Genomic DNA, 27,809 nt, shown 5'->3' with positions numbered 1-27,809 from the left:
GGCCCTAAAGATAAATTTGCACTGGTCTCCCGCGGGAACGCCCGTTAAACCTTTATCATGTCTTCTCCCTCTTATCACATCTCTGCAACTAACGCAACTCAATTTCCTCCTGGGTAGCTTTCGAGGTAATTTATTTCTCTCTGTCTCCGTTATCTCTCCTGTTTTCACGTTCTCTGTTTTCTTTACTGTATACAAGGTATTGATTTGAATCATCTGTTTATTGATGTTACCATGATGCATTGTTTGATTCATTGATTCTTTAATTTTTGCGAGGATAGGAAAAAATAGCAGTATTTAGTTAGGGTATTTGTCCAGCCACACAAACCGTAAGGTCATAATCTGAATCAAAATTACCAGGAAAGAAAAAACCTACGGTCTTGAAGTAGCCAAAGCAGCAATTGGGAAGGACTTAAGTGCGTCCGTGTAACCTCCAGTCATTTTGCTTTGCCCCCACGCTATCCTTTTTATCTATGAATCTAAGTTTGTGATAGATGCGTTTTATGTGGGTATTTCTTGATGATGCTATCTATTTCCTCCTGTTGTTTTGCTTCAACCCCCATTCCTAACCCGTTTTTGTATGAATTTGAGTTTGTGATAGATGCATTTTATGTGGGTATTTGTGATGGTGCAGTCTGTTATAAACGTTGCTTACGGTGTGTTAAAATTTTATAATGAAGTTGCCTTCTGCTTTGAGAAATTCCACCACTTTCCCATGAATTTAATTATTTAGTCTCTTAGAAGTAAAATTTAAGCTTATGGCTAAAAGCCCATAGCCTCACCCCAACATGAAAAACTGGAAGATTTCAATTGTACTTGCATGGCAATCTCTGCTTCCTCTCTGCGGAGTCTTCTTACTTTTACAAAAGATGATTAAGATTCTGGCAGGGGAGCCAAGAATGTGGTTGGAAATGAAGGATCATGTCAAGGCTGCAGGGATTGTAACTTCAGTGAGAAGAACAATAATTCTCTGTTTATCATTTTGCAGTTTATACTTTTTGATGGGAAGTTCCCCAAAGAGGGGTTTGGTGAGGTTTTTTCGGTTTGTAATATAACAGGGAGAACTTAACCTTGAAGTACTTTTTGTTTTTTTAGTTCTTCAATGGCTTTACATTGGCTTCTGTTTCAATCAGCTGAAGCAAAAAACTGTGTACATTACAGTCTTCCATATAAGTGGCAGTTTACTTGTCTGTTTATTGACTTGGATTATCATCACCATTATGGCCATAATAGCAATGAAATTTTGGTTTATTTCATATATGTAGGAATGACATTTTTTTTTGTTAAAAAATTATTCTTAAGAACAAAACTTGCCAAACGCTGATTTGTTCCACAGGCATTCTCAAATGTTTCTCAGCACAAATTTCACCAAACGGTCAAAATTCTTTGATGAAAAGGCTGAAAACAATTATTGGAAAGAATGCTATTCTCAGAAAATACCATTACCAAACGCATACTAAGTTTTACCCTATTTCGGTTTCCCTGAAATCTGAATCCTTTCATGACATCATCTTCTCTCTAAGAGATTGAGAAAGTGAAATTCGTGCGAAGCTGAGCCTGAGATTGAGTTTTACCCCATTTCCCTGAATCCTTTCTTCCTATTCCTGCAAATACCTGCTAAAAATGCGAAGATACATTCTCTGTTTTCTTCCATCTTTTCATTGTTGAATACTTTAGTATCTTTTACTCTTTTCATTTGCTTGTCCCAGTTTCTTCCTCTCTCCTTCGACCTTCACTCAGGCTGCCGGAGAAACGTCAGGTATCTGCAAGCCTTCAGCTTTAAGGTAATCTTCCTCGAAGTCAACTCTAAGGTAATTCTATGATTGAAAAATAAGGAGACAGCCCAGAAAAGCTTAGAGATGGAAACCCACCAAAAAGAATAGAAAAGAGGACTATGAGGTGGGAATCTTCTTCTGCTACTTAACTTTAGTGAAGTGGGTAGGAAGTTAACAAAGATTCTCTGTTAGTCTGAAGGCTTTTCTACCTTAGTTTTAGTTTGATCACCTTGTTCCGGTTAACAAGTTCCCGGGTTCAACCTCAAATCTCCTTTTGGTTCTCTTTTAGAGAGTTCACTCTCATTCTGGGCTATTTGTCTTTGATTTCTTTTATTCAATAATTTCATCCACATGTGGAAAAGGAAGGAATGGTTTAAAAAATGAAGAGAAACTGAAATTTGAATCGAATTCCCTGTGCAATAATGAAGGATATAAGAGTTAATAGTTGGTTTTGTTCTGTTTCAGACTTTCAGTCTTCTGATACAAGACTCCAAAAGGGACCTTTTTCTCCAGATTCTCTTCTTCTTCTTCTTTCTTTCTTTTAGGGTGCCCACTATTCTGTGTTGTTGTCTTTGTATGTTCATCAAGAGAGTTTGAAGAAAAGATTCTCCTGGTGACCCCTGTAGACTCTGAACTCTGAACCCTCATGTATCTTTATGAACCTATGTAATTGTCTCCAGAGTCCTAGTGGTGAAAAGGTGCTCTGAGTTTCTTAGGCTCGGTTTTGATTTTCTTTTTTCTCCTTGTGGATCTGTTATTTTTTATTCAGTGCGTGTTTCCTTGAGATGTGAATTCTGATTATTAGAAGCTTTTGGTTTGTTGCTTAAATATTGAAAGTTGGAATTGTGGATAAATCTTGAGTAGTTTAGTTGAAAGTGACGGGTTTTGATAGTTATTTAATATGTTAGCAAAGCAGCAGGCAGTTTCATGCCTCAAGTAAGGTCCAAGTCATGGTTGAATTTTTGCCCTTAGTGGTGACACAAGTGTTGATTGTGATTGCATGTGTAATGTGATACACAACCTTATCTATCAGAAGCAAGTGTCATTGAATTGGGTTTTTGAAAAAGTTAGAGAGGGAGAGTTTGATGATGAAGATGATGATAATGATAGGGATGATGATGAGGTCATGAACATTGCAAATGTGGTAGGCGTTATGCAACAACAAAGATACGGAGCTTATTGAAGACAAATTGCTAACCATATCAAGGAAGCCTATAAGGATTGATTATTGGTTGATATGTTTTTGGCTGTGTATCGATTGTTTTCTTATTGTTACTGCTTACTTGATATGGCAGATGATTGGTGGAGTTGTAAGTTTATGAAAGACTATTATGACTGATTGAATGAGATTCAGGTGTTCAAGAAAACAATGTTAATCAACTCGGTTTAGTTGGTTGATATCTTGATCGAGATGGTATAACTTGTCAAAGCCAATTATTTAGTGACAAAGAGTCACTTGTCTCGACCAAACCTTGCATATCGCGGTGTTTTTCAGCCTTATGTCCCTAGTGTTTCAACGTCTCTACCATATTTTGGTTTTCCAGGTTTTGAAATCTTTTCAACATGACACAATTACTTCAATCACCCTAAAGGTATGCTTTATCGGTTATCCTTCCCTTTCTTTTTGTTTTTTTAGCTGAAAAATGGATATCTTCTGATGAAGTTGCAATACTTAACCCTAAAATCCTGGTTTGATGCATTTATGAGAAGGTGTTTTTGTTATCTGGGGCATCTCGATCTTGAATGTGAAGACCAACAGATGTGTTCTTCCATCTCCTTTATAAACCCCCTAACCTATAAGCCCCAAATCGTATCAAATACGGTTTGGATTCTCTAAGGTTTCTATTTGTCTTTTTTGCATATTATATTATATGAGTCCTTCTGGTTAGGTACTTGGCCAATGCGCCAAAGCCCCTTAGCTGATGGAACTAGTTAAACCAAGTCTTTTAACCAACCTATACTAGGCTGGCTCAGTCTAGTACTCATACACTAATATGGACCCCAATAGGCACATAACATACCAAAACACTTCCATGTTGTTTTTCTTGACAGCTCTCACTCTAGGCAAGAGGATAAACTTCCTAACTGCTGCTTGCTCTTTTTTGCGTTATCTTTTTTTTTTTTTTTGGGTTGGGGGGTGGGGTGGGGGTGGGTTCAATTTGCTCCCGCACCTCAAGAGATAGGCCTTTAAACATTGACACCCCACTTTATCTTTGAAAAGCACTGGTTTCAATTCCATTAGGATGGTTAGTGGTATAGTTTAAAGACCATTGTCTTATGTATATTTGGGTGCAAAGACCTCATCTCCCCTTTTCTATTAGACTTACTCTCTAACAACTCTTCACAATTTCTAACCTCTTTCTTTTCCTCTAGTTTTCATAAGGATATTTAGGATACAAAGGGTAGTTATGAGACTTCTTAAAAAAAAATGATGGTTTAATGGCATTTAGTAATGGATTGGACTAGTGTGAAATTCCAACTATGGGGTGTCTTTGCTTTTCAAAGATAAAGTGCGAGAACATTGTTAAGGCCTCTGTTTTGGGGTACTAGAGCAATTTGCTTCAAAATTTTTGGCAATAGCCCTTTTTTTATTATAACATTCGCTCTAATCCAAACAATTCTTCTCCTAGGTAGCCTTTTGTGGATTTTAACCCGTGATATGGTATCAACTTTGATATAAAATGTTAGGTACTTGACCAATACGATAGAAGCTCCAAACTTTTCTTTCTACTTCTTCTTTTTCTTTTCTTTGTTGGGAGACAAAAATAAAAGCTCTAAGCTAATGGAATGAGTTTAATTAAGCCCTTTAACGTATCCCAAATTAGGCTGGATCAATAACTGCCCGTACACCAGAGTGATTCCTATTAGGCACATTAGATTTTCCACTTTCTTTCATGAGCTGTGGTAGTGGAGACACCTTTAGGTACTACTAAATCTTTGGCCTGGCTATTCTTGGTGGTATGAGTTTCTGTATGAAATAAAACCCAATGGTAGAAATGTAACCAGCACTTTTACTAGCCAAAATTATGATGACACTAAAAGAAACAAAGCATTAATAAAGTCTAGAACAAGGATTGCTTTCTGTTCTGACCTCTGAGGACTTGGAACTTCGCTGAATAAACAGGAAATTGTCTGATGAGATGTACAGGAAAGTCAAGATTGAATGGGGACTGATCAAGGACATTGAGATATAGATATAGTGTTCTAATTTGGATAATAGCTACAGGGATATGTAAGCCACACGTGAAAGCTTTACATATTTTAGCCAAGTTTGCTTTATCTGCACTCTTCAAACTATTGATCTATGCAGATGCTACAATCTGAAAAAGGATTAGTGCTTAAGTTTAGCATCTTGCTAGCTCATGATTCTCATCGAAGGTTCTAATTGTTGGTATTGAGGACCATTTTGGGCACTGAAACCAATGCCTACTTAAAGGGTGTTGATTTGTAACCGAATCCAATGCCAATGTGAATTAATCAAACCTGAACTAATTAAATTGGATTGGATTTGGTTTGGTTCTGGTTTAGAGCTAGACTGTTGGTTCTAGCTGAAACCGAACTGAATAGCCGAATTAATTTAAAGCATTTAAAGTTTTATGTTTGAAGGGGTACTGGCGTTTACCATCTTAGGTCTAATGCTTATCCCTTGAATACTTTAAATAAACCCATTCAAACTTCTATATGTTGATTAATTTAAGAAGTTTTTATTTTACTTGTCTTTTCATCTTTTATTTTTGTAAGATTTTGTTATTTTAAAGATATATATATTAAAAAAATAATAATTTAGGAATGGGATTTGGATCCAATTCTAGAACTGACTTGGTTCTTGGATTGGATTTGGATGACTTTATCATTGCTTGGAACCTAACTGTTTGACACCCTTATGCTAGATCTTGCTTCTGGTTTTGATGCGAGGTTCAGATCCTGAGCCTCCCTGGGTTGCAATCAAGGTTCAAAATCTTGGTTTCGAGCCTGGATGGCTGAAACCTGGTACTTTTACTAGGAAATCTCAGTTGCCAGTTCCAGTCCTATTTTGATGGTATTTTGACCTGGGTTTTTGCAAACACCCTATTTAAAACATAATTAACACAATGAAAGAGGTATATTGCAAAACAAGATAAGTTTAATTTGGTGTATAATTATAAGTGATTCAGCACACTAAAACCCAATTGGGATTGCTATAGGACCAGCTAGTGGCCTAAATAGATCAGTATGTTATGGAAGAATCAAAACAGTAACAAGCTGGTACTTTGAAGTGGTTACTTGGTAGGTAAAAGGAAAAGGATACGAAAAGGCTTTGGAATTTTTAACAAGGGGACATTGGAACAAAAATAATATAGGACAACACTTGATTAAGAGGATAGGGGAGGGCAATATCAGAGACCAATATTAGAAATAATGTAGAAAAGGAGGTGGCCGTCTTCAACCTCCCAATCAGCAAGGGAGGCAGAGATGAACCAAAATGGTTTGATCTGGCGGAGACGGCTCATCTGAGATGGACCCAGATATGATACAAAAAATTTGGGAAGGTAAATTCTGTCTCGGTTTTTCCCAGGACTGAAATTTGAGCAGTGGTTGAAATCCAGGTCAGACTTCAGTTTTGCCTGTGGTTTTCGTTTCACCCAGGCTTAAAACCAAGAGATTACAGAATATATGGTCAGTTATTACTGAGATTTAGTTGCATGTGTACATCTGCTCGAAGATTGTATGCAACAACATAGTATTCTAAAGAATGTATAGTAATAAGTTGTGTTTTGTCAACTGTCAAGGACATTTTAAAAAGTTATGATTCTTCTTTGCTTTGACATCTTGCTTGTAGACATGGCAAGCGTATACGCCTGAGCAGCTCAATGAAGCATGTTATGTTGATGTAAATGCCAACAAAGCTGTCTCTGACAGTTTGAGAAATAATCCTAAAGTGCAATATGATGGGGGAGTACTTCTCTTACAAGGTAACCATTTCATGTTACAAGTAATGTAGTAGTAGTTTTGGAGCAATTCTGGTGTCAACTGCGCGCCGCGCGCCGCCGGCCCGCCCCGGGGCCCCCCCCCAACCAAAAAAAAAAAAGTTATTTGTTTTTTTTTCATTTAAAGGTTCACACAAAAAAAACCCCCCCCGGCCCCCCCCCCCCGGGCCCCCCCCCCCCGGGGGAAAAAAACCAAAGGGAAAAAAAAAAAAGGGGGGGGGGCCCCCACCACCCCCCCCCCCCCCCCCCCAAACCCCCCCCACCCCCCCCCCCCCCCCCCCCCCCCCAACCCCCCCCTCCCACGTTTGACGGATAAATGGTTGTACTTGCTGTAAGAACCTTCCAAGTAGTAAGAAAGTAATTTTGTCAATGAAACATTTGCAGTCAAAGCATAATTTAAAGGACAAGAACAAATTGCTTGAGTTGATACAGGAGGATGCTGAGGGGATTGCCATTATTGATCAAGGATGCATATCCAAATGTGATGGAGGACTTGCAGGTAAATTTAAATTTGGTACCGTTTCAGTTAAAGCATTTTAAGGTTGAGTCATGAGTTTATCTTACTGCATCTGTACTTCCATATTTGCATTAAAATGTGTATAAAATAGAAGCTGTTTGAATACAGTAGTCCTCGTTCAATATTTGGTGTAGATGTTGGCTATTAACAAGTGCATCAGAGGGCTGTAAAGATGGGGAAACTTGCAGAGGCGAGTCGAGACGAGATCCACTTAACATCTCTATGTTTCTTGGGCTCATATCACTTGATTGTTTCGCACTGTCCTTGCATGTAGTATCAGATTAATGTACCAAATGGTCCTAGTTTTGTGGAAGTCATTCTGCTCAGATGATCCCAATCATGTCCTATTCTTTTAATTCCATATCCACACATTGTGATATTTACAGGCCCTGAAGGCTGCAGGCGAGGTTTGGTTGCTATCCAATTTTGATTCACAGGAGGACATAGCATATCCAAGTCTCCCCGGGGTTTCTATTAAGGTGGATGATGATTTGAAGCAGCTCTTCAGGGGAACAGTGCTGCCACTTGATATGGTTGACATAGAAGAAAGATTTTCAGAAGAATGGGATGAAGCCTGCAACAGACACTGCCAAGAGGATGGCGATGGCAGAGATGCATGGAGCTCCCTCCAAGCCCAAGCCAAAGAAGAAGCAGCGTGAGATCAGCAAGAGAACTAAGTTGACAAATGCCCATCTTCCGGAGCTTTTCCTGAACTTGAATATTCCTGATACCTGAGTGGTTGAAACGTGTTAAGTCTCTTCTTCTTGTTTTCTGTTTATAAGTTGCTATTTGCATTGGCAAGCTGCATTCATTTTTCTGATGCATTGGGGGTAGGAATCCAGATTTAATTGTAAGACCAAAGAGTCATCCAAATTGCCACTTGATTATCAAATATTGGCTATCACAACCTTTTGTACTTGTAACTCTCATCTTTCAAGGCTGCTTAGCTGAGAAGCCACTTAATGTTGACCACTTATTATCTCATCTAATCTAACCCATTTTATTTCTGTCCTGTTCATTCCAGCCTTCATGAATGTTTACAGGAGAGCTGCAAGGCAAAATCATGTTCTAGAAGGCCATAAGGCATTCTATGATCAGGTTTATCTGCAAGGCAAAATCAAAATCATGTTCTAAAAGGCCACAACATCAAATATATTCAGTTCAGGGAAAATCTTGAACCCATAACATTAAATAATGGCTCTGGAAGGGTAACTTGCAAGTAGAGATGAGAGTTGATGAGGATTGTGCTTCTCTCACATCTCTTGTCATATATTAAGAGGGAGCTTACCTCTGAGCAGTGACAATTTGGACCAAATGTGAACTCTCTTTAAATATATGGTGAAAATGTGTGAGGAAAATACTAGATCGCAACCTGTGATAAACAAAAATACTTTTTTGCCATGCCCTTTAGACAGTCTCTCTCTCTCTCACATCTGTTTTGATTTGCCTTGATAAAGAAGAATATGGTTTGCATGCTTTTTTCGTGAGTTTCTGTAAGAGGCTTGGTGGTTTATCCATCTACAAAGCGTTGACCCCATCTTGACACCATTTAACTCAGCAAAACGTAGATAGCCAAGGATTTTCATCCTCTACAATATATACTCTCCAATTAAAACTTAGTTAAAAAAATATCTTTAGTTATCTTCTATAGTTTTTCCTCATGTCTGCTTTCCTCATTAGTACAACACCTTTTGTTAATTAGTTATCACCGTATCAATTACGTCTAAATGGTATCTCATATTTGATACATACTAATTATATTGGACATTTTTTCCCCAAAAATTTGTGTTATTTTTAGGGGTGCAAGTTTGGCTCTAACGGCCTTGACCCTCCCTGAGCCTAAATAGGGCTTGGACTCAAAATTTTGGCCCTAAGTGCAGGTGAGGGTCAAATTATGGCTCTGACTAGGGCCAAGGGCGGGCTTGACCGCTTGAGATTACTCTTTGGCCTACTGGGCCTGTCCTGAGCCATCCCTGATTTTTGGCCCTGACTCTAGACTTGATTTTGGTCTTGAGGTTTGATCTCAATGACTTAGGAACATAGATGAAGATAGGGCCAAATATAAGGCCAATCAAGGACATGGCCAAGTATATGACCAATCAAATTAGGGCAAGGGATAGGGTCAATCAAGTACATGGACATGGCCAATCAGGGTGGCAATGGGCTTAGCTTGGCTCTGTAGGTCTTAGGGTTAAGGTGAGAATGAGCTTAGACTAGAAAATATAGGACTGAACTTAGAATTGCAAAAACCTGACCCAGTTCGGCCCCGTTGCACCCCTAGTTATTCCATATTTTGACTATTTTTACCATAATTTACACTAGGGAGTGGGGAGTGGCCATATATTAATGGCGCATGAGATTTCAATTAATGTTTTACTAGAAGTATCATAGAAGATGATTTCCAATTGATGGAGCCAAGTCCCACTTGGGAGTTGTCAATGGATCCAATTGAATTTATCAAGTACCTTAAGAAGGGACCAGCAACCATGATTGGTGAACTTTTAAAGGTTGGTTTTGCAAGAGAAGGTAGAGATGAGGGGTTGGGACAGTTGGGCTCATTTACGACCATCAAACCAAGAACTGGTGCATGTGCTCTGCATTATTGCATTAAATTCCATTTCCTATTTGAACTTACACAGCTAACCTCTTCACTTGCAGAAAGACTGAATGCAGTGTTCATTGGGCTGCCGGTGGTCCTCAAGACTCATTTGAGGTTTGAAGCCTCCTCTTTCAGGGTGTCGGTTAGATGGTTAGATGTTGGGAGTGTTGGGAGGAGTTGGAGAGAATCCTCTCTCTCTCATGCATAATTCACTTGTTGCTAGATGAGCAGTCAAGTTTTCTAAAGTGGAACCATTGAGTCTGAATCACCTCTTTGTTGGAGAAATACATATACAATGTTTTTTCATCATACATATTATGTGAAGTTCATGTGAAACTCACTGGAGGTCTTACCTTTGAATTATTTTATTGATACTTAGATGTGAGCCCCACACAATTAGTAGTGAAAAAACGAGAGCAGTGCTATTCTCCTTTGACTGGAAGGTGATCCAAACTCCGAATCCTTTCCTCTATGCATTCCAAAACATTCCTCTCCTTACAAACTTAATGTTCACTACCTCTACACCATTATTGATGAGCTACAAATGATTGTTGAGGAAGAATTGTCAATGATATGTCTTCCAAGAGCTAGCTCACTTCTTTTCTCACATGGATTACCATAGTCTATGGCTTTTCAGTTTCATCTCTTCAATCAATGATTTCAATTTCTTCGATCATCGGCCTTTGTGCCCAAATTCAAGCATCTATAAAATATGAGTAGCTTTGTTTTAGTTCAACCCTTAAAGGTGACTTTCACTTGAATTCTTCTTTCGACTCCATATGTCATGCAAGCAAAAAGCCGAGTCCAACCATCTTTACTTCGCACCATTGTTCTTACGAAATTGAGAGAAATCCATTTCTCAAGACTAACACTAAAAAATTTTCACATTTACATCTCAGGTAACATCTCACACCGCACAGTTTTAGAAAAGCCACAATCTCTAGAGACACGTAAAGTATCTTCAACACCAACCGTGTAGAAAACTACACTTGTCATGTGAAAAGAGATGCAGGTATTTCAAATGAGCTTTAACAAGGGGCCTACCATGTATAGCTAATGAGAGGAAATAGAAATCCTCATACATAAAACTTTTCATTTTTGCTAAAGGGAGATTTGCCAAGCCCAAGAACCGTTTAATTGGGTTAGACTTTTATTGGACATTGTTGGACTGGGTTTACAGGCCCAATATGAGAGGTCCATAGTGTTGGGCTGGCATGACCTAAAGTAATTGTGTTGTATCCATACGTAAAGCATCAGAATCTCTGATGGCATATCCACCAATTTAAACGCCGAAAAGCATTATTGAATTTTTTCCGTTGAAAGAAAGTAAATTGGGCTTAAGAGCTTTTTTATTGGCCTCTCACATTAGTTGGACTGTTTGTTTTACAGGCCCAATTCATGAATTTGAGGTCCATACCCGTGTTGGTTGAAACTAGTTCATGACCCAAGTAATTGTGTTGTATGACTTGTATCCATACGTAATGGTAAGGGTGAAATCAGAATCTCTGAAGGCACTATCCATTCCATATTCACAAAACAGGCCGATCAAATAGTATTATTGGATGAATCCACAATTTCATTCCATAACGAAAGATTTAATTTGTAAATTAAGGTCCATAGATTTGAGAGCTATAAATTTAACAGCCAATTTGGCCTCTCCATTACATTAGCTAAATTAGCGAAATAGTATTATGTCACAATGTCGACAGCTCAACCAAGTGGGCCATTTTAACCAAGGCATCAACAATTGAATTGCATGCCCTTGGAATAATGGAAAAAAACAGAAGATCGAATGAAATTCAATTTGGATCTTATAAATAACATAAAAAATCTTCCAAATTCTCAATAGTTGATCTTCTCTAACATGTGTTGATTATTGTCAATTGAATATTTTTTTATCAAAAATTTTTTTGAATGTAAGACTTGGATAAAATTTGAAGCCCTTATAACGTTAAAGAGGCGTCAACAGGCCAAATTGGATCAGGTCAATCTCATAGAGACCTAAACCCCCAACTCAAATCCTACCCAACCTTCCCATGGTTTGGGAATGCCAAACCCATGAGTTATCCTATTAGGGTTCTTCTAAACCAGTGTGCCTCGATTTACCTTGATAATGTCAAGATAATATCCTGTTTTACCTTGACCTGGTCTAGATTTTTAATACTAATAACAAAGCAAATTGCATTAGGGTTTGCCAGTTGAGTTAATCGATTGAGATAGTTAATTGAATACAATAATTATTTACATATAGTTCTAGTGTGACTAACATTAGTGTTGAGTAGGTTGGTCTGAAGGCTAAACTTGAAACTTACCTGATTCAGTTAGGGCCAATTATTTTGTAACTCAAACCGCTTTTCGGGTTTAATAGTTAGGCTAGACTAAGGTCACGGTAGGGCGGATTTGGGCTGGTTCAGGCCAACAACATTTTATTGATACACTGGTTTAAACCCTAAACATTACCCAAAAGGGGAAAAAACCGGTAAACTCTACAAGAGAAAAGAAAAAAGAAAAGTTTAAATATTACCCAAGAAGAAGAAGGAAAAAAAAAAAAAAAACATAAAATGAAACTTTGTACTTTCCGTCATACGGCACGCATCCCTTGACCACAGATCTGGTTGGATCAAGATTTGACGGTGGATATCTAATCCTCGCCGTTTACTTCGGTGAAGTCGAACTCACCGAGTCCATGAAATTTATCACAACTTATTAATGAGTTATTAGACCTTTTCTTGGATTATATATATATATTTTTCGCCGCTGGGTTTCTCATTGTAAACAAAACACCTCTCAATTCTGCTAGCCTTGACGATTACAAGCAACTACTCCCACCTAAAAGAGAGAAACACAAGCAAATCTCCATTCATTTCTTCGACTTTAATTTTTCAAAAATTTCTGCAGGATTGAATCTTTACATTGAAGAACAGGCAAGAACAGAGTCATCTCTCACTGCAAACAGGTATCTTTGTTCATGGGATTTTCGTTATGAATTCTATACATGCAAGGATTATGAACGGTTATATAGGAATTATTGGAATTAAAAAGAATAGATGTGCTTACCATCATACCCAGATAACAAAACGTTGTTTTTTTTCCTTCTAATTTTTCATCGGCAAAATATTTTTGGTTTTTTCGAGAAGATTGGGGGAAGGATCGGTGGCCATAGGCAGATATATTCCGTGGAGCAGCTGCTTTTGATTTTCGTTGAAAATTGTCTCGATTCTCATTTAGGTTAGGCAGATCTGAGAAGTTCTTCAAAAATTTATGATCTTTATCGGTTTCTAAACGCTGAAGTCATCGGAATGGAATTAGCAATCGCCTAGGTGGATTTCATATCATATGGAGAAGCTTGGGTTTTTTCTTTCTTTTCTCCCTCACGAATAAATTAGGCTAATTTTTATGATATTGATTTTTTTTTTGTTCTATTATATCTGAATCATTTGAAAATATGGTTTGTTTGAAAATTCAATGATAACTGTAGGTTGTCTCTTTTTCGGAGAAGATGCTGCCTACTTATTTACTATTCCTGTCCTTAAATTGAAAATTGAAGATAGCATGTTAGGAGATTTATTTGTCAGCATCAAATTTTAATCGCTGTTTGTTATTCAGCAGAAGATGAATGTCTCACGAACTCGTCGACCGCTAGGCGGCGGTTTTGGCAATGAGAATGGGTACTCGTTCAGTCGACAGACTCGACACTACAACAACAACAATAGCAACTCTCATGATTTCGGAGGGAAATTTTGGGATCAAGTGTACAATGTTAATAATAATGAAATAATTTATGTTCCATCCTCAAAGAAGAGAAAATATTCATCCTCTGGCTGGGGGAACAGCGGGAGATACCATTGGCAGCCTGGAACTGTTGGTGATGTCCCGTCAACCAGTAATAGTCTTGCCCCCACAAGAGCCGACACTAGTGCTTACTCTCATTCAAGTCATAAGCGTAATCACTCGGATTTAGAGGATGATGTAACCTTTATGTCAAAGGATGAGATTGAGAGATGCTCTCCGTCGAGGAAGGATGGTATTGATCCAATTCGAGAAACACATCTACGTTACTCATACTGTGCTTTCCTTCAGAATCTTGGAATGCGGCTGGAACTGTAAGCTAGTTCTTATTGTACCTTTGTTTCTTTCTCTTTTTCTTTTTAACTGTTTTAAAATTCAACTTATAAGTTGAAACTTCGTTTTGAGATCTCTTGTGGGATTTATATCCATATGAATTGCTGTATTGACGTGAAGTGGAAGCCTTTAACTTGAACTGATTCAAGTCAATTGGGAAAGTTTAATTTTCAGAATTAGTTGTTGCTTATTATGGTTTGGGGTTTGATTTCTAAATAATTGCATTTGTGTATTTGTGCAGACCACAGACTACCATTGGAACTGCCATGGTCTTATGCCATCGGTTTTTTGTCCGAAGATCTCATGCATGCCATGACAGATTCGTAAGTATATTTGAAACAATCAAGATGTTCATTTTATATCTTTCTATAGGATGCTTGGTTTGTGCTAATGGTGAATCATCATGTAGCTCTGGTTCATGGTAATGGTAAAAAATTTGTACAAACAAATATGAGAATGAGCTTTGGTTGATGTAGAATTTGTTTTTACTTTCTTGACCTTGTAACTCATAAGATGCAACTTTTGAAACCCAGCAATGCAGTTGGCATGATTTACTATTTTTATTTTTTAGACGGGTTCAATTTTAGAAAGATGTACCAGTGGATGGAGCTCCCACCATGGTCAAGTCCACACAGAATCATAATGTGTGCACTCTTACCCCTTTTTTCACTGAGGCTGTTTCCAGACTTGAATACCTGACCATTTGGTCACAGTAGGGTCAGTTATAAGTCTGAAGGAGTATGTTTTGATTATGTAGTTTGTGTTACCAGTAAGTGTGATATCAGTTTTGGACTTGGCTTTGGTGAGGCCCTAAATCATGGCGTTCCAGCTCTTATATCAAGTCATGACAATGGTTTTATTCATGGGCCTCTGGGTTCCATCTCAGCCAGGCTTGAAACCTGGATCTTATAGATTTCCATTAATTTTGTCTGAGATTTAGATGATTAGTAGTGACACATCTACTAGTAGTCAGGAAATTATCCTGTTACATAAATTTTGCTCTTTGTGTGATTTTTGGCTGGATCGAATAAAATTCAGTTTGAGTTAGCTTGGGACTCCTATGAAAGAGCATATATCTATGGGAGCAGCTCTGTACCTATTTGATATTTCTTTTATTATTTAGGTTTTTCAGTCAAGTAGAGCTTAGATTAGTTGGACTTCTATTTTAAAGTCTTTTTTTTCCTATTCTGTAAAAATGTGTTGGAACCCAAGGCCTTGCAATGTTTTTTTTTTGACTTTTAGTGTTCATGGTATTGAATTTTGCAAAGCGAGATGCTCTTCCTTCATCTCCATGATCTTGCCTAGGATTTGCTGGTTGCAATTTCCAGGGATTTGAAACTAGTTGTTCATTACTTTCAATTCTGGAAACGTCTGTATACATGATCGCTGATTTGATCATTCTATGCTTTATTTTCTGATGATCCTTTTTGTTTATCCAAAATTATGGCTTCACTGCCTTTGTTGTTGTTTTGTTATTTTGTGGTGACTTCATTACTAGTATGACTGGTCATGTGTTCTTTGTGCAGTTTTTTTGACTGTTAGCTTGTCCTCTTTTATGTTATAGATAAAGAAAATTTGTTATTACTAATTCTATCTCTGTTTTTCAGTTGATCGCAACTGCTGCTCTGTTCCTTGCTGCAAAATCTGAGGAGACAGCGAGACCTTTGAACAATGTGTTGAAGTCGTCTTGTGAAATTTGTCATAAGCAGGATCTTAATTTCTTCTCCTACATGCTTCCTGTTGTGAGTATCTTTAGACCTTTTTGGCAATGGTTTGTTTGATTTGGTAGTATCATTCCTAGGACATCGTCACCACTTTTCTGTGGAGAAGCCAAATATCTGCTATCAAGATCCACAATTCATTGCTCTAAAAGCAAGCTCCAGTAATCTATTAAAGGGGTTAGGGGAATGCTCATTATGGAACAACATTATAATCCATATGGCTCTTCGGGATTTTTTTTTCACACACAAAAAAAAACTTGGGATCAAACATTACTATTTTACTGTATAGGAGGTCCATATTCAATCTACCTTTGGGATCTAGCATTCTTTGACTTGTGTTAAATTAGTGTGCATTCAAGCATGAATAATTAGGGCAGAAGTATACTTTTTACCCCCCCCCCACCTTTTCTATTTTATTCATAAGTTCTACCTTTCATTGTCTAATTTTGCTTCTTTGTGTGCTCCACCTTCTCTTTCTTGGAACAGGACTGGTTTGAGCAATATAGGGAACGGGTGATTGAGGCTGAGCAAATGATACTGACAACTTTAAATTTTGAGCTTAATGTACAGCATCCTTATGTTCCTCTTACAGCTGTCCTTGACAAACTAGGACTTTCACAATCCGTTTTGGTTAACTTGGCACTGAACTTGGTGAGCGAAGGGTAAGTCCCACTCTTCTTATGCCTTCTATAAGCCGTTGATGATCAATAAATTTCTTTCTTCCCTGAAGATGGTTATTTTTACAACTGTTAAGAACTTGGATGATTTCAGAAGATTCTGAGATGGCACTGATACAAGGAATGACAGAGTTGGTTTATTGGAAAACCTTACTAAACTACATCTCAATAATGTATCTCCTCAGAATGGGAATGATCCCGGGGAGTACTTGTTTACTGACCAAGTATATAATAACCTGTAAGCGAGTCTAATGGTTCTTCTATGGAGGTGGGGGTAGAGGAGGGAGCGTTCGAGGAGTCATGCCTTTTTCCCCTTTTTGGGTATTTCTTAATAGTGTTATTTTGTATTTTCAAGTCTCAACCTTTAGTAGTTGTCCTTCAGTAAAAGCCTTCCCTTTTTTCCCCTAAAGTTTGCACTGCGAAGGAGTGAAAACCTTTATATTTTTAAGTTTGGACTGTGAAGGACCCTTGCTCATGTTGCTTAAGTTCTTTTTCTCCCATTTTTCTTAAGAGCTTTTATTTTTCCCCTGTTTGGACTTGGTTTCTGAGTATCAATAAACCAAATTTTATAGTGTTTACCATGAGAAATTTAGCAGTAAGAAACGGTAAACAAAACAATAGCCAAATTATACGGCCCCATCTTCCTGTCATGCATACGCACACAGACACACCGACACACTCTGGAGAGAGAGAGTGCTCTGGTCTTGCCTCCTTGCCTAAATCCGTACGTTTTTTTGGTATGTTTGTCCTATACAATATACATGCTGAAGAAACCCTTTTTCTCAATTTTGAGTGTGTTTGTTCAATGTTGATTGTCTGTTGTAGATTGAGGTTTGCCGACCAGTTTTTGTCTCAGTTACTTGTTTGTTTATTTTGCTCTTTCCATATTCCATTACTGGTTTTTAAGTTTTATAGACTGCTTTTGAACTGTGTCAGTGTTTATCACTGTCTTTTTTTTTTAATATGAAAAGTTGCTTCCCTAGCTAGTCATTTATGGTGTGGCATATTGATGTTTTGGCATGGCATATTAATTGCAGGGTCTTCAAGAATAGCGTGCTCACCTGTATGATATTCTTAGCTGGCGGATTGATATGCTGTTCATGGAAAGTTTTATTTTGCTTATGAAGTTGAACTTCTGTTATGTTGTGGATACATGCTATGGTTACAGGCCATTACCAACTTGGTCACTGGTTCATGGTTCTAGGTATCAGTATTATATCGTCTGTATTGGGCAATATGGAATGGTTTTGCACCCTGACGATACCAATAGCAAGCTGATACTGTATTGGTTGCACAATACAGACAAGGGGTAAAAAAGTCTAATAAGTCCACTTTTTGAAGAATATTAAGGGCAAATTTGTTCGATACCACCAATACCCACTGGTACCAAATCTAACACTGTATTGATGGTAACCATTCTGCTACCGCATGTGCCGGTTATTGAGAGGCCCGAGACCTTAAAGAACCAGTTTTGTTACCTGCTTTATTTCTTGTCTGAAAATTGGAATGATTCCTCTGAGAGTCTTGGATGGATGTTTTTGGAAAAATTGGGCTGCCTGTTCATGCAGTGATGTATGCCACTGGTCAGGTTCATTTGAATCATCCTTAGATGGAGACTTCGAAACGAGAAATGATGTGTGATTCCTACCATACCGTTCTATCAACTATGTTGATTCATGGCCAACAGTTTAATTTAGTTTACCAAAGGCAGAAGCTACTGGCAGACCTTGTCACTAGGTTTTGATCAGGTTAATGCTAGCATGTTTGGCACAGTCACCTGAGAGGTGTCGTCTTGTTTAGACTTTAAGATATGCTGTCTTGATGTCAGTTCTGGATATTCATATTGGTGGCTTGAGGCTTTTTCATGGAAGTGATTATTTTTATGAGTCGCTCCAAAGAATTTTTTTGTTCTTTAATTTCAATTTCAGAAACTTATTTTTGGATGGTCTTTCCCTTTCTTTCTTTCTTCTCTCTTTTTTTTTTGGGTGTGTGTGTGTGTGTGTTTGCAGCCCCTTCACCTTCATTTGGGGTTTATTCTTTTTCCCCCAACATAAATCTGATGCAGGGCCTAATTATTATTCTACTTCTAGTTTTCTCTTTCATCCTGCAGAGCTTTCTTCAAAGGTTGACAAAAAATTGTTTCAGAATTAGAAAAGAACTTGCTTTTGTAGCTTCACCTTTGCAGTTCAGTTCATGCTATGGTCAGAACTACCTTCTTTGTCATTGTAAACAATTTGAGGAGGAAAAGAACTTAATATTTATAAATTATTGGAATTTGATCAATTTGGATTCAGGAAGCCACATTATCAGCAATAATGGTGCCAGATGTAATAGGTTGTATTTTTATAATCTACAGAAGCATTAAGGTTTTCTTGTGGCCTAGCAGTGTCAAGGGATCTAGAATGTGAATTGGAAAGGAATCCTTGGAAAGTTTTGGATGATGGAACCCTGTTTGGTTCTTATGTCAGGTGAAGGTTACCCAGTTCTTGTGATTTCATTGGTGTCTTTAAGGATATGGTTTCCTTGTAGGTTCACAGGAATTTTTAGAAAGTTACTATTTTGTGGAGTTGGGATTTTTTTCAGCCGCTTTCCTATATAAAACTATGTAACACATTGTATATTCAAATCCAGAGTTTTATTTTTTTTTTGGGTGGGGGTGGTTGGATAATTCATATGTAGAGTTTGTTTTGTAGGATTATTTTATTAAGGGTTTTCTAATTTATCCATATCTTTATTTGATTTTGTTTTACTTATTGTAGTTATTGCTCCATTTCTATGAAACGCCGTTGGCACAGTTCCCATTCTTTTGGTGTTATGTCTAAATTTTCCTTTTCTTTTTCATATTACATTTTGGATATCATATAAATCCACCCATGAACTTACTTTAGCGTACCATGGACCTGTACAGTTTTTCATCGCTTCACTCATCTCTATTTTCATTAATCCATATTGCATCTTACAGAAACAAAGGAGCAGTTTTGGCTTGGGCTTGCTGTAACGATATGCTGTCTTTGGCCCATAGACTACTTTGGGCATACATAGCTTGACCATATCATTCTCCACCATTTGATAGTTGTGTTGGTTCGACAATGGATACACAGTATAATTGTCATATCTGGGTTTTTTGGGGATGGCAGATACTCCTCACATGAGGTGTACCCTTGTCTATCAGGTTGTAGATCAGTGTTGGGATTCTTTATCTTGTAACTAAATGTTTCCGCTTTTTCTGGGGTACTGCACTAAGAATGATTCAATGTTTTCAATACAAGTCATGGTGGTTTTCCATACATGTGTTGTCCCGAAATTCGGATATTTATGTCTGCATGCATAAGATACATGAGTTGTGACATGGATTCCCATTAACTCTTGGGTTTGTCCTTCCATGTATTTCTATTCTCTTATTTCCAGATTTATAATAGCTGGTTTAAGCATTAATCTGATTTTGTTGCCTTGTTCAGCCCCTTCAGGTTTTTTCTGGTGGTGCTTGAGTATGTAGTTGGTCTATAGTGTGCCATCCTTAGTTATTTCTCCTTTACTCCTTTTTAACAGAACATTTCTAGAGGCATCATCATCTTGCATTAGCCATGAGCATTCTTTCCCCCCCTTATTCATACTTATATGGAGGATGGGTAACATGCATTATTTATAAGGGCCACTCTTTGTTGGGCCCAGAGTCACCATTACCCCAGCTTCTTAGAAATGGCTTTAGAACCAGAATGATCCTCCCACTCCTGGTGCATTACTTCACTTTTTTTCACCTCTTGTTGATTCTTAATAGATGCACACATGCACACTTCTAATTTTACTCTATATTGTACTTGTCCTTTGTGTACTTTTCCAACTAATATGTACTTGTCTTTTGTACTTTTCAAAAGCTTATGTATTTACTTGAATACTAGGTTTTGAAACTAAGAAACAGAACTCCAGAAAAAACAGTTTTTGAGACACGACTTGCATCATTCCAGTAAATTGTAATTAAGTCTGTAATTTGGTGATTTCATTTTCCTTAAAATAATCCTTGTGGTGTAAGCTATCTATTTTTCCACTATTATTACAGTACATTTGATGAATCAAAGATTTCTAACTTCATGACTTCTCAAGTATATCCACAGTATGCCATGACTATTTCCTTGGAATTTTAGATTCTAAGCTAGAACTTCTTTGACCTAGATTAATCTATTCATGAGGGAAGCAGACATCATGTAATTATTTAAATATGCCATGTGTGTTATTACCCAAGAAGCTGTAGGGAGGGGTGTACATGTGGCATATCCAATATTATGCACTTGTTAATTTTTTTGATGTATAAGTTTATGCATGATGTCATGCTTTGATACTGCACTTGTGGTCAACATGATGAGTGAATCAAGTCACTTGTCTGGGAAGCCTTCACTTGGATGAATCTTGAATATGGTTTATATGTTAATGCATTTATAGAAGAAAAAAAATTCTATCCATGTAAGTATAGAATAATGTTAGGCTTGCCTTTTCTTCTTTTTTTAGACGATGGCGTCAACCAAGACCAGTCAGCATACCAGGCAGAACTTTGGTGACTGGAATGTGTTTCCAGCCTTACCAAGAGGTGTTTTCCCCTGGTAAACCAGTTACAAATAGAACAAGTCAAACAGGATCTATATTCTTATGCAGATATCTGTAGTTATTTTAGTTATTTAATTTCTATGACGTGTAACTTTAAAAACCTATATGCTATTTAACATGTAAAAGCTGACATGCATCCTTATCTATTGACCGGACGGTTTTGTGATAGTATACTACACTTAACCAGTATATGGCTTCTAATATGATACTATGGTATAATTCTTTTTATGAGTTAAATTATTTAAGTAATTTTTGTTTTCTTCCTTATGATTTACTCCCATACTTACACGTGGCTTTGCTGAAGTGACTACTGGCAATGCTTATTTCAGTTCTACTGGCTCTTTATCCTTGGCGTGCACTTGCACATTTTTTGTACATTTCGTTGCCCATTAGGAAACTTCCTGCTTTTCAGCCTTGGAACTAGGCTTGTATATTTGCACATGCATGTGGTCAAGTATGCTATCATGCATATTAGCATGTCTCTCTGTACAACACTGTTGAGCTGAAGATACCATGCACTTACTACTTGATGATTGCAAATTCTGAAACATCCCATTACCTATGGCAATGGAATTGCGTGTGGATTGCTGTGTGTGGACACCCCCTGTAGCAGAATTGGGCCTGGAGCTGATGGAATTGTTCCAAAAGATTTAACATATTGCTGTAGTTTTGGCACTGAGCAAATAACCAGCTTTCTGCAGACGATTCCTGGAATATATTCCACCTGGTTGCTGCATTCTTAGTTGGTAAGGAAAGAATGTTTAAGAAACTGGCTTGTTCTTGGTTACTAAAAACTGCTGCTTGCTGTCTATTTATCTTTATGATACTGATCAATTTTGCTGATGTTAAAACACCATGTACAAGAAATTGCCGCTGATATTTAGTGTTGCTGCAGATGGGTGGTTTGGCTGTTCTTTTAATCTTTCGTCCAACTTGAACATTGCTTGGCTTATTATTTGTTTTCTCCGTTTTTAAGGCAAGTGCTTGCAAATGAATGAAAATATGTGTTTTTGTCAGGCTTCGGAGCTCACTGTGGCTTCAATTTAAACCTTACCACATTGCTGCCGGTGCTGCTTACCTCGCTGCCAAGTTCCTCAATTTTGATCTTGCTTCTTACCAAAATATCTGGCAGGAGTTCCAGATCACACCATCTATTCTTAAAGGTATGAGTATCTTTTCTTGTTTTATTTTTTATTTATATATATATATATATATATATATATATATTTTAAAAGAGCTGGGTGCCTGCCTGCATGTCTTTCCCCTGCATCCAACCCCCCCCCCCCCAAAAAAAAAAGAAGAAAAAAAAGCCTTTACGTTGACAGAAATGAAAAGGCCCACCCCCAAGATGCAAGGTAGACTTGCAGTACTGGGATTATGTGCATGTTGTTTTCTATGTTGAAGCAAAAAGAAAATCTTATGGTGCTAAATTCATTTTTGGAAAGAACTTCCAAACCAGACCTTATCTAATCTCTAATGCGATCCTAGATTATGGATTGTCAAACGACTAGCTGAACCGCGATCTTTACTAAGGGATAGGTTCAGTTTTTAAAACCACAGAAAAGTAGAGGGTCTGGGAGAACATGATGTAGGTACCCATCCAAAAAGACTCCTAAGGTCCGCAAGACTTGGTGTCTTGGCTCTCAACCCTATTGGGGCTACTTCATAGCACTACAATAAACAAGAAATCATGAGGAAATTGGGAGGACTGTGGAAATTCAAATGTGTTGGTTACGGATGGGGTAAGAAATCATAGGTTGTTAGCAGACACAGTACTGCCAACCTTAATCAAAGTGTCAAATTGAAACAGAAACCATGATGGAAGACTTCAAAAGAGAACCATAACAAACTACCAAGCCTCAAGCAAGGTGTCAATCGAATCCTTCAAGCATTCCACCTAGGTTTTGCATCACCCAGTTGCCAATTGGATCAAAGCACTAATCCCACAAGTCTTTATCAAGCACAAGACCATCTTTGTTGGAAGAGTGGTGGCAGGCCGGCTATGAGAAGGGAATGCCTGAAAGGAAATTTTGTCTTGCACGATAGAGGAAGAGATACATGTGCAGTCACACGGGCTCTCAAACAATAATCTATTCAATTCTCTTTCTCTGCCAATTAGGGATTAGGCCATGTATACAGAAAAGTGAAGACTCCAAAAATTAGACCAACTCCTTGACTAGGAACTCCTACCCGGATAATTAAATTTTAAAATAAGATTGAATAAACATAGACATTGTTTCCCGAATAACATAAATTCCTGAAATTCTAGTTGGCCATCATTCACTCTAGGAGGCAGTGTATCTGCATTGAAGAGAGCTGCTAAAAGCCTTTTCATCATCCAAATTTATTTTTTGTGTGACCACAGTCAGGATCTTTATTTAAAAGAACTAAAAATAGCCGCTTCATAAAAAAGGAGTTTCAATCTCGACCGTTGAAAAACAAGCGGTTGTTCTGTGCATTTAATCCGCTGGACTGAAGCAAAATGCACTAAAACGACTATTATCTGATTGCTTTTCTATATAATAAAAAAGGAGGATGGTAGGAAGTTCATATTTGATCTGTGTCCATACAGAAACATTCACCAAGCATTCCAGATGATTATGCTATTCTGTTCAATTTAATCTTTACATCCTTGTCGATATCTTTACTTTTGACACTTCGAAACAGTTGTCTTTAAACTGGAAGGGAATGGTTTCATCTTCATACTTTATCCTCCTCCCATCTTGGGGAGTAAAATTGGCTAGTTTTTTGTAACTCCTTAAGAGATCCATAAGGCATATATGCTGATTTCTGCATCCTTACTTTTTGTATGATCCATTTTATATGCAGATGTTGTCCAGCAGTTGATGGAGCTCTTTTAGAAAACAGAAGATGAACTACTCTCCTCAGTGACTTACAAGAGAGCGAGTATATGTGAACAACTCCCCTCAGTGATTTACAAGAGAGTGAGTTTATTTGTATTTTAGTTTTATCATCTGATATTGTACTCGTGACAAATTTGTTGCATTTAGTCAGAAATCAAACGAGCAGGCCAGCAAAATGATATCAACTTCTCTTGCACTTGCTGCAAAATGTTAGATGTTTGGTTGAAATGGGATATGGTGTACATTCTGGCAGTGTTTCTTGGATCTACTCCCTCCCCCCCCCCCCCCCCCCCCCAAAAAAAAAAAAAAAAAAAAAGGGAAAAAACCCCAAATCATACAAATGTGGCCGGTGCCTGCCTCTTCTTACATTAATTTTGTAATCCCTTCGCTCATGACCATTATTGCTCTTGGACTGCGTTTGGGAAATCAACATGCGAGTGAGGAGGGTGCATGTTATTGTTGATGGTTCATTATTTACTTTGCACCATAGTGAAGAAAAATTGCAGTTATCATCGATACCCAGAGGATTAATACCATCAATTTTTCATTCCAATTGACATTGTTTCCCTAAGCACCTGTGGACTATTGGATCTAATCGTAGGGTCTGGTGTTGGGTTGGTTTTGTTTTCATGAAGAAAATTAAATGAAGGAATTGGTGGGGGAATGATGTTCCCCGTCGACAAAGTGATATAACAACCCATCTGAAGTTGTCTTCGCCTCATCTTGCCAATGACTAGTTCAAGAATCGTATGTATTTTCTTGTTCTGTTTTAACTTTGTTACTCCCCTATTTCCACTTGATGTGAAATTCCAACTCCTGAATCCACTTTGTGTAGAACTGAATGGAATGACAATGATCCCCTGCTAAGCTGCCACGGCTCTGGATTGTTGTTGATATTGCAAATAGAACACCTTCTAGAGCAGAGCAAACCCTGAGGGTGAGATGGAGAAACTTGGTTTTGTGCCTAGTAGCAAGCATGCCATGGCACTGGAAAGGCCAACCCATCCCAAGATCTCGGGAGGGCTAGTGGATAAGATAGAAAGGAAAAACCGTTTGTGAGCGAAATCTGAGTGGTTGATTTCTTTTTTGGGGAACCGGTAGCTTATATTACAACGGCAAGAGAAAAAATAATCGACAACCTATAGGACATCCGTCTCCCAAAGTCCAGTGGAGATAGTTGAGCAATTTAACTTCAGTGCTTAATGCATAGTTCTGTGCTGCTTAAGGTCGAGATCGAAATCTTAATTCTAGATTATAGGCAGCAAGTACTATGCCAATGGTAAGATAGTTGAGCGGTTAACAACCCAAACTCCCATGGGGAGGTCTTGGGTTCCCACCCATCTGGCAGGATATATATTAGTAACATCTCCCTACCCCCATAATATCAAAGAAAAAGCAACATTCAAGTACATAGGATCAATGGGGAATTGTCTCCTCATGAGGTTTTCTCCAGTAACATGACCTTGTGCCAAAGATTTCCATAGAAAAGTCTTTAGTTTTGGGAGGCACTTGCAGTTCCTAACCTTTTCCCAAATCTCATTCATGGACGATGAGGCTACTCTTGTTGACCTATAATCTCTCTCATTCGATAATAGGTGATATGCCGATTTAACCAAGAGGCACCGGGCCTGGGGCCCCCCCGATATAACCTGCTGGGATTGATGCTGAGTTCAAAAAACACTGCTAACAGTGATCGTCAAAAAGGTTCCAATTCCGATTATCAACATCAATTAACTCAAACAAGTTGGATATCTCAAGATTCGGGCTTAAGGTCCGAACCTTGAAATTTAGAGCCGATGGTATCCAATTACCTTGCCATACGTTAATGCTCTCACCATTGTCCACTTGCCACAACATTCCTTGAATAGTGACTTCTCACGAGTCTCCCCTCTCAAGTAAAAGTCCTTGTCGCTTAATCTTTTTATTGCTACGTTGCATCTGATCCTCCTCCTCCACAGAAGTTCCGGCCGACAAATTCTCTCCTCCGCTAACGATATTCGTTTTCTATATCCTTCCTTTTAACAAAGAATAAATATAACAAAATCTAGGTAAAGGAGATTCACCTCTAGAGGAGATTCCTCTTTTTTTCTTTTTTCTTTTTTTCCTTCAGTTTTTGGGCTTCAGAATTTGGTTTCTAATGTTCAAATAGGCCCACTACATTGTAATTGTGATTGTCCTTTGTTCTGCCAATTTTTCAATTTGACATTCATATCAATTTGAAAAGAAAAAAAAAAAAAAAAGGCACAAAACAGCAAACTGCACTTCAATCATTGTAACCCGCTATACAAAGGTTTGACATGATTCATCACCAAAAAGAGGTTTAACGTGGTTCACACACCATCGCAATTTGAAAAGAAAATCTTTCACTATGGAGGGATCGACAAGATTACAATGTTGATGTCTCAACTAATCATCATAACAACACTACAAAAAACTCAAACCCAAAATCCTAAGGCAAAAATCCTGAATTTCACAATGGCTCCATGAGAGAACAAAGATACAAATTCATAGAGTTTACTTGGATAAATAAAAAGTGCCATACAATTCGGGTTGACTACCAAAATATGTTGAGATGAGTCATTCTTCAATATCAGATACAAGAATTCGGGTCATATATGAGAAATACATCCCTAAGTTTTTTCTCTAGTACCATAATTTTCATGTATGTTATATCTATCTAATTGTTTTGAGAATAAGGGTATAAATTAGTAGGATACCGGTAATTTAGTACAAAAATCATACAATATGATTTTGGTATTTATAAATAGTATAGATTTCAGTTATGAAAATGATATGGTACAATTTGGCAACTAATTAGTACAAGAACGATTTTGTACGATTTCCATATGAAAACAACATTAGTTGTTACAGTTCGTTATGACACCTGAAATTGTACCGGGGTTCGGTACTATATAGTTTTATACACTTGATTTTGATTTTGGTATTCCTTTTTGCACTAAATTGACACCCTTAATTTAGAAATTGTAATCTTAATTTCATAGTTTATACTATAAGTGTGAAAAGGACTACTACTTTTATCAAACAAAATATGTGTGTAGTAAAGAAGGCACAGTGATGTCAATAAGAAAATGTCTTTACGGATTAACCTTTGTATAACGTTGTTAATTATTTAAAATTTTTAATAAGTTAAACCCTAACATGTCAAAATCCAGAGAGAATTCACCATTAAAAAAGGGCTAGAACAGCTAATGCAAGCATCTGTTTTACACCATCTTTTCTTTCTTTGGTGAGTTGTTTTATTCCAAATTTTATGCGTTCATCGTGATCATCATTCCATATTGCCTTTTAAGGATTAAGAATAAATTATGATTTCTTTTTGATGATAAAGGATAGCAATTAAAGAATCTAGTAAGAGTGCAATTCCAACAGGAGAAACAAGTCCAAAAATCTAGGAACTGAACTTTTAAAATAAATATAAATATTTATAAAATCATATAGATAGCACGTATAAGAAGAATATGATAAATAAATATAAACCATTAGGTCCAAAACTGTTGTATATTGTCATGATTCTCTATTCACTTTAGACGCTTTAATGGCATAAAAGGACAGTTCAGGGTGATGAGTGAAACATAAGCTTCAGTCTAGTCCTCTCTAAGAATAAATTGTAGATATTTCTTTCTCCAAAGATTTTGATTCAGCTTCTTTCACAAGGATGTCTCTGGGAAAAAGAGAAGAGAAAAATTAAACCCTTTTTAATTTACCAAATATTGAGACATTTTAGAATCTACCATATGGATATATAAGAACAGTTGAGTTGCATTGGTGATTTAAAAAAATGATCTAAGAAGATAAAAATGTAACTATATAAATCTAAATCACTAATCATAAAGAGTCAAGTCTTCATTTTCATCTATTTATAGCCTCCAAGCACTTAACATTATCCTATAACTTCCATTGTGTTGTCTTGGTCTTCTTGTTCAACACATATACTCAGGTCTCAGGTGTTG

At 37.4% G+C, this 27,809-nt stretch overlaps 1 protein-coding gene and 1 pseudogene across 5 annotated transcripts; both read left to right on the top strand.

Moving 5' to 3' along the window:
* The first annotated feature begins 1,538 nt into the window (after positions 1-1,538).
* Positions 1,539-8,234, top strand: LOC149003482 (transcription initiation factor IIE subunit beta-like; annotated as a pseudogene). The gene is made up of 3 exons (XR_016170427.1): positions 1,539-1,781; positions 7,124-7,238; positions 7,643-8,234. The product of XR_016170427.1 is annotated as a transcription initiation factor IIE subunit beta-like (transcript).
* Positions 8,235-12,622: 4,388 nt separating this feature from the next.
* Positions 12,623-24,118, top strand: LOC149003481 (cyclin-T1-4-like). 4 transcript variants are annotated; one of them, XR_016170157.1, is made up of 7 exons: positions 12,623-12,811; positions 13,465-13,958; positions 14,219-14,300; positions 15,585-15,719; positions 16,185-16,360; positions 17,413-21,720; positions 21,992-22,078. XR_016170157.1 is itself a non-coding variant. In XM_089136496.1 (7 exons), the coding sequence occupies exons 2-7, from the start codon at positions 13,468-13,470 to the stop codon at positions 23,833-23,835; spliced, it is 1,062 nt and encodes a 353-aa protein (XP_088992622.1). In that variant the 5' UTR covers positions 12,623-12,811; positions 13,465-13,467; the 3' UTR covers positions 23,836-24,118. The 4 variants fall into 4 exon arrangements, 3 of the variants coding, with proteins under 3 accessions (XP_088992622.1, XP_088992623.1, XP_088992624.1); XM_089136496.1 differs by lacking the exon at positions 17,413-21,720 and adding an exon at positions 23,804-24,118 and having other exon boundaries at positions 21,992-22,137; XM_089136497.1 differs by lacking the exon at positions 17,413-21,720 and adding an exon at positions 23,804-24,118 and having other exon boundaries at positions 13,462-13,958; positions 21,992-22,137.
* The last annotated feature ends 3,691 nt before the right edge of the window (positions 24,119-27,809 follow it).

The sequence above is a fragment of the Hakea prostrata genome, chromosome 10 (genome assembly GCF_041222555.1).
Source record: "Hakea prostrata isolate BN-2017 chromosome 10, UWA_Hpros_2, whole genome shotgun sequence".
Classification (NCBI taxonomy): Eukaryota; Viridiplantae; Streptophyta; class Magnoliopsida; order Proteales; family Proteaceae; genus Hakea; species Hakea prostrata.
Note: the sequence above shows the minus strand (reverse complement) of the source record. Positions and strands in the feature narration are given on the sequence as shown.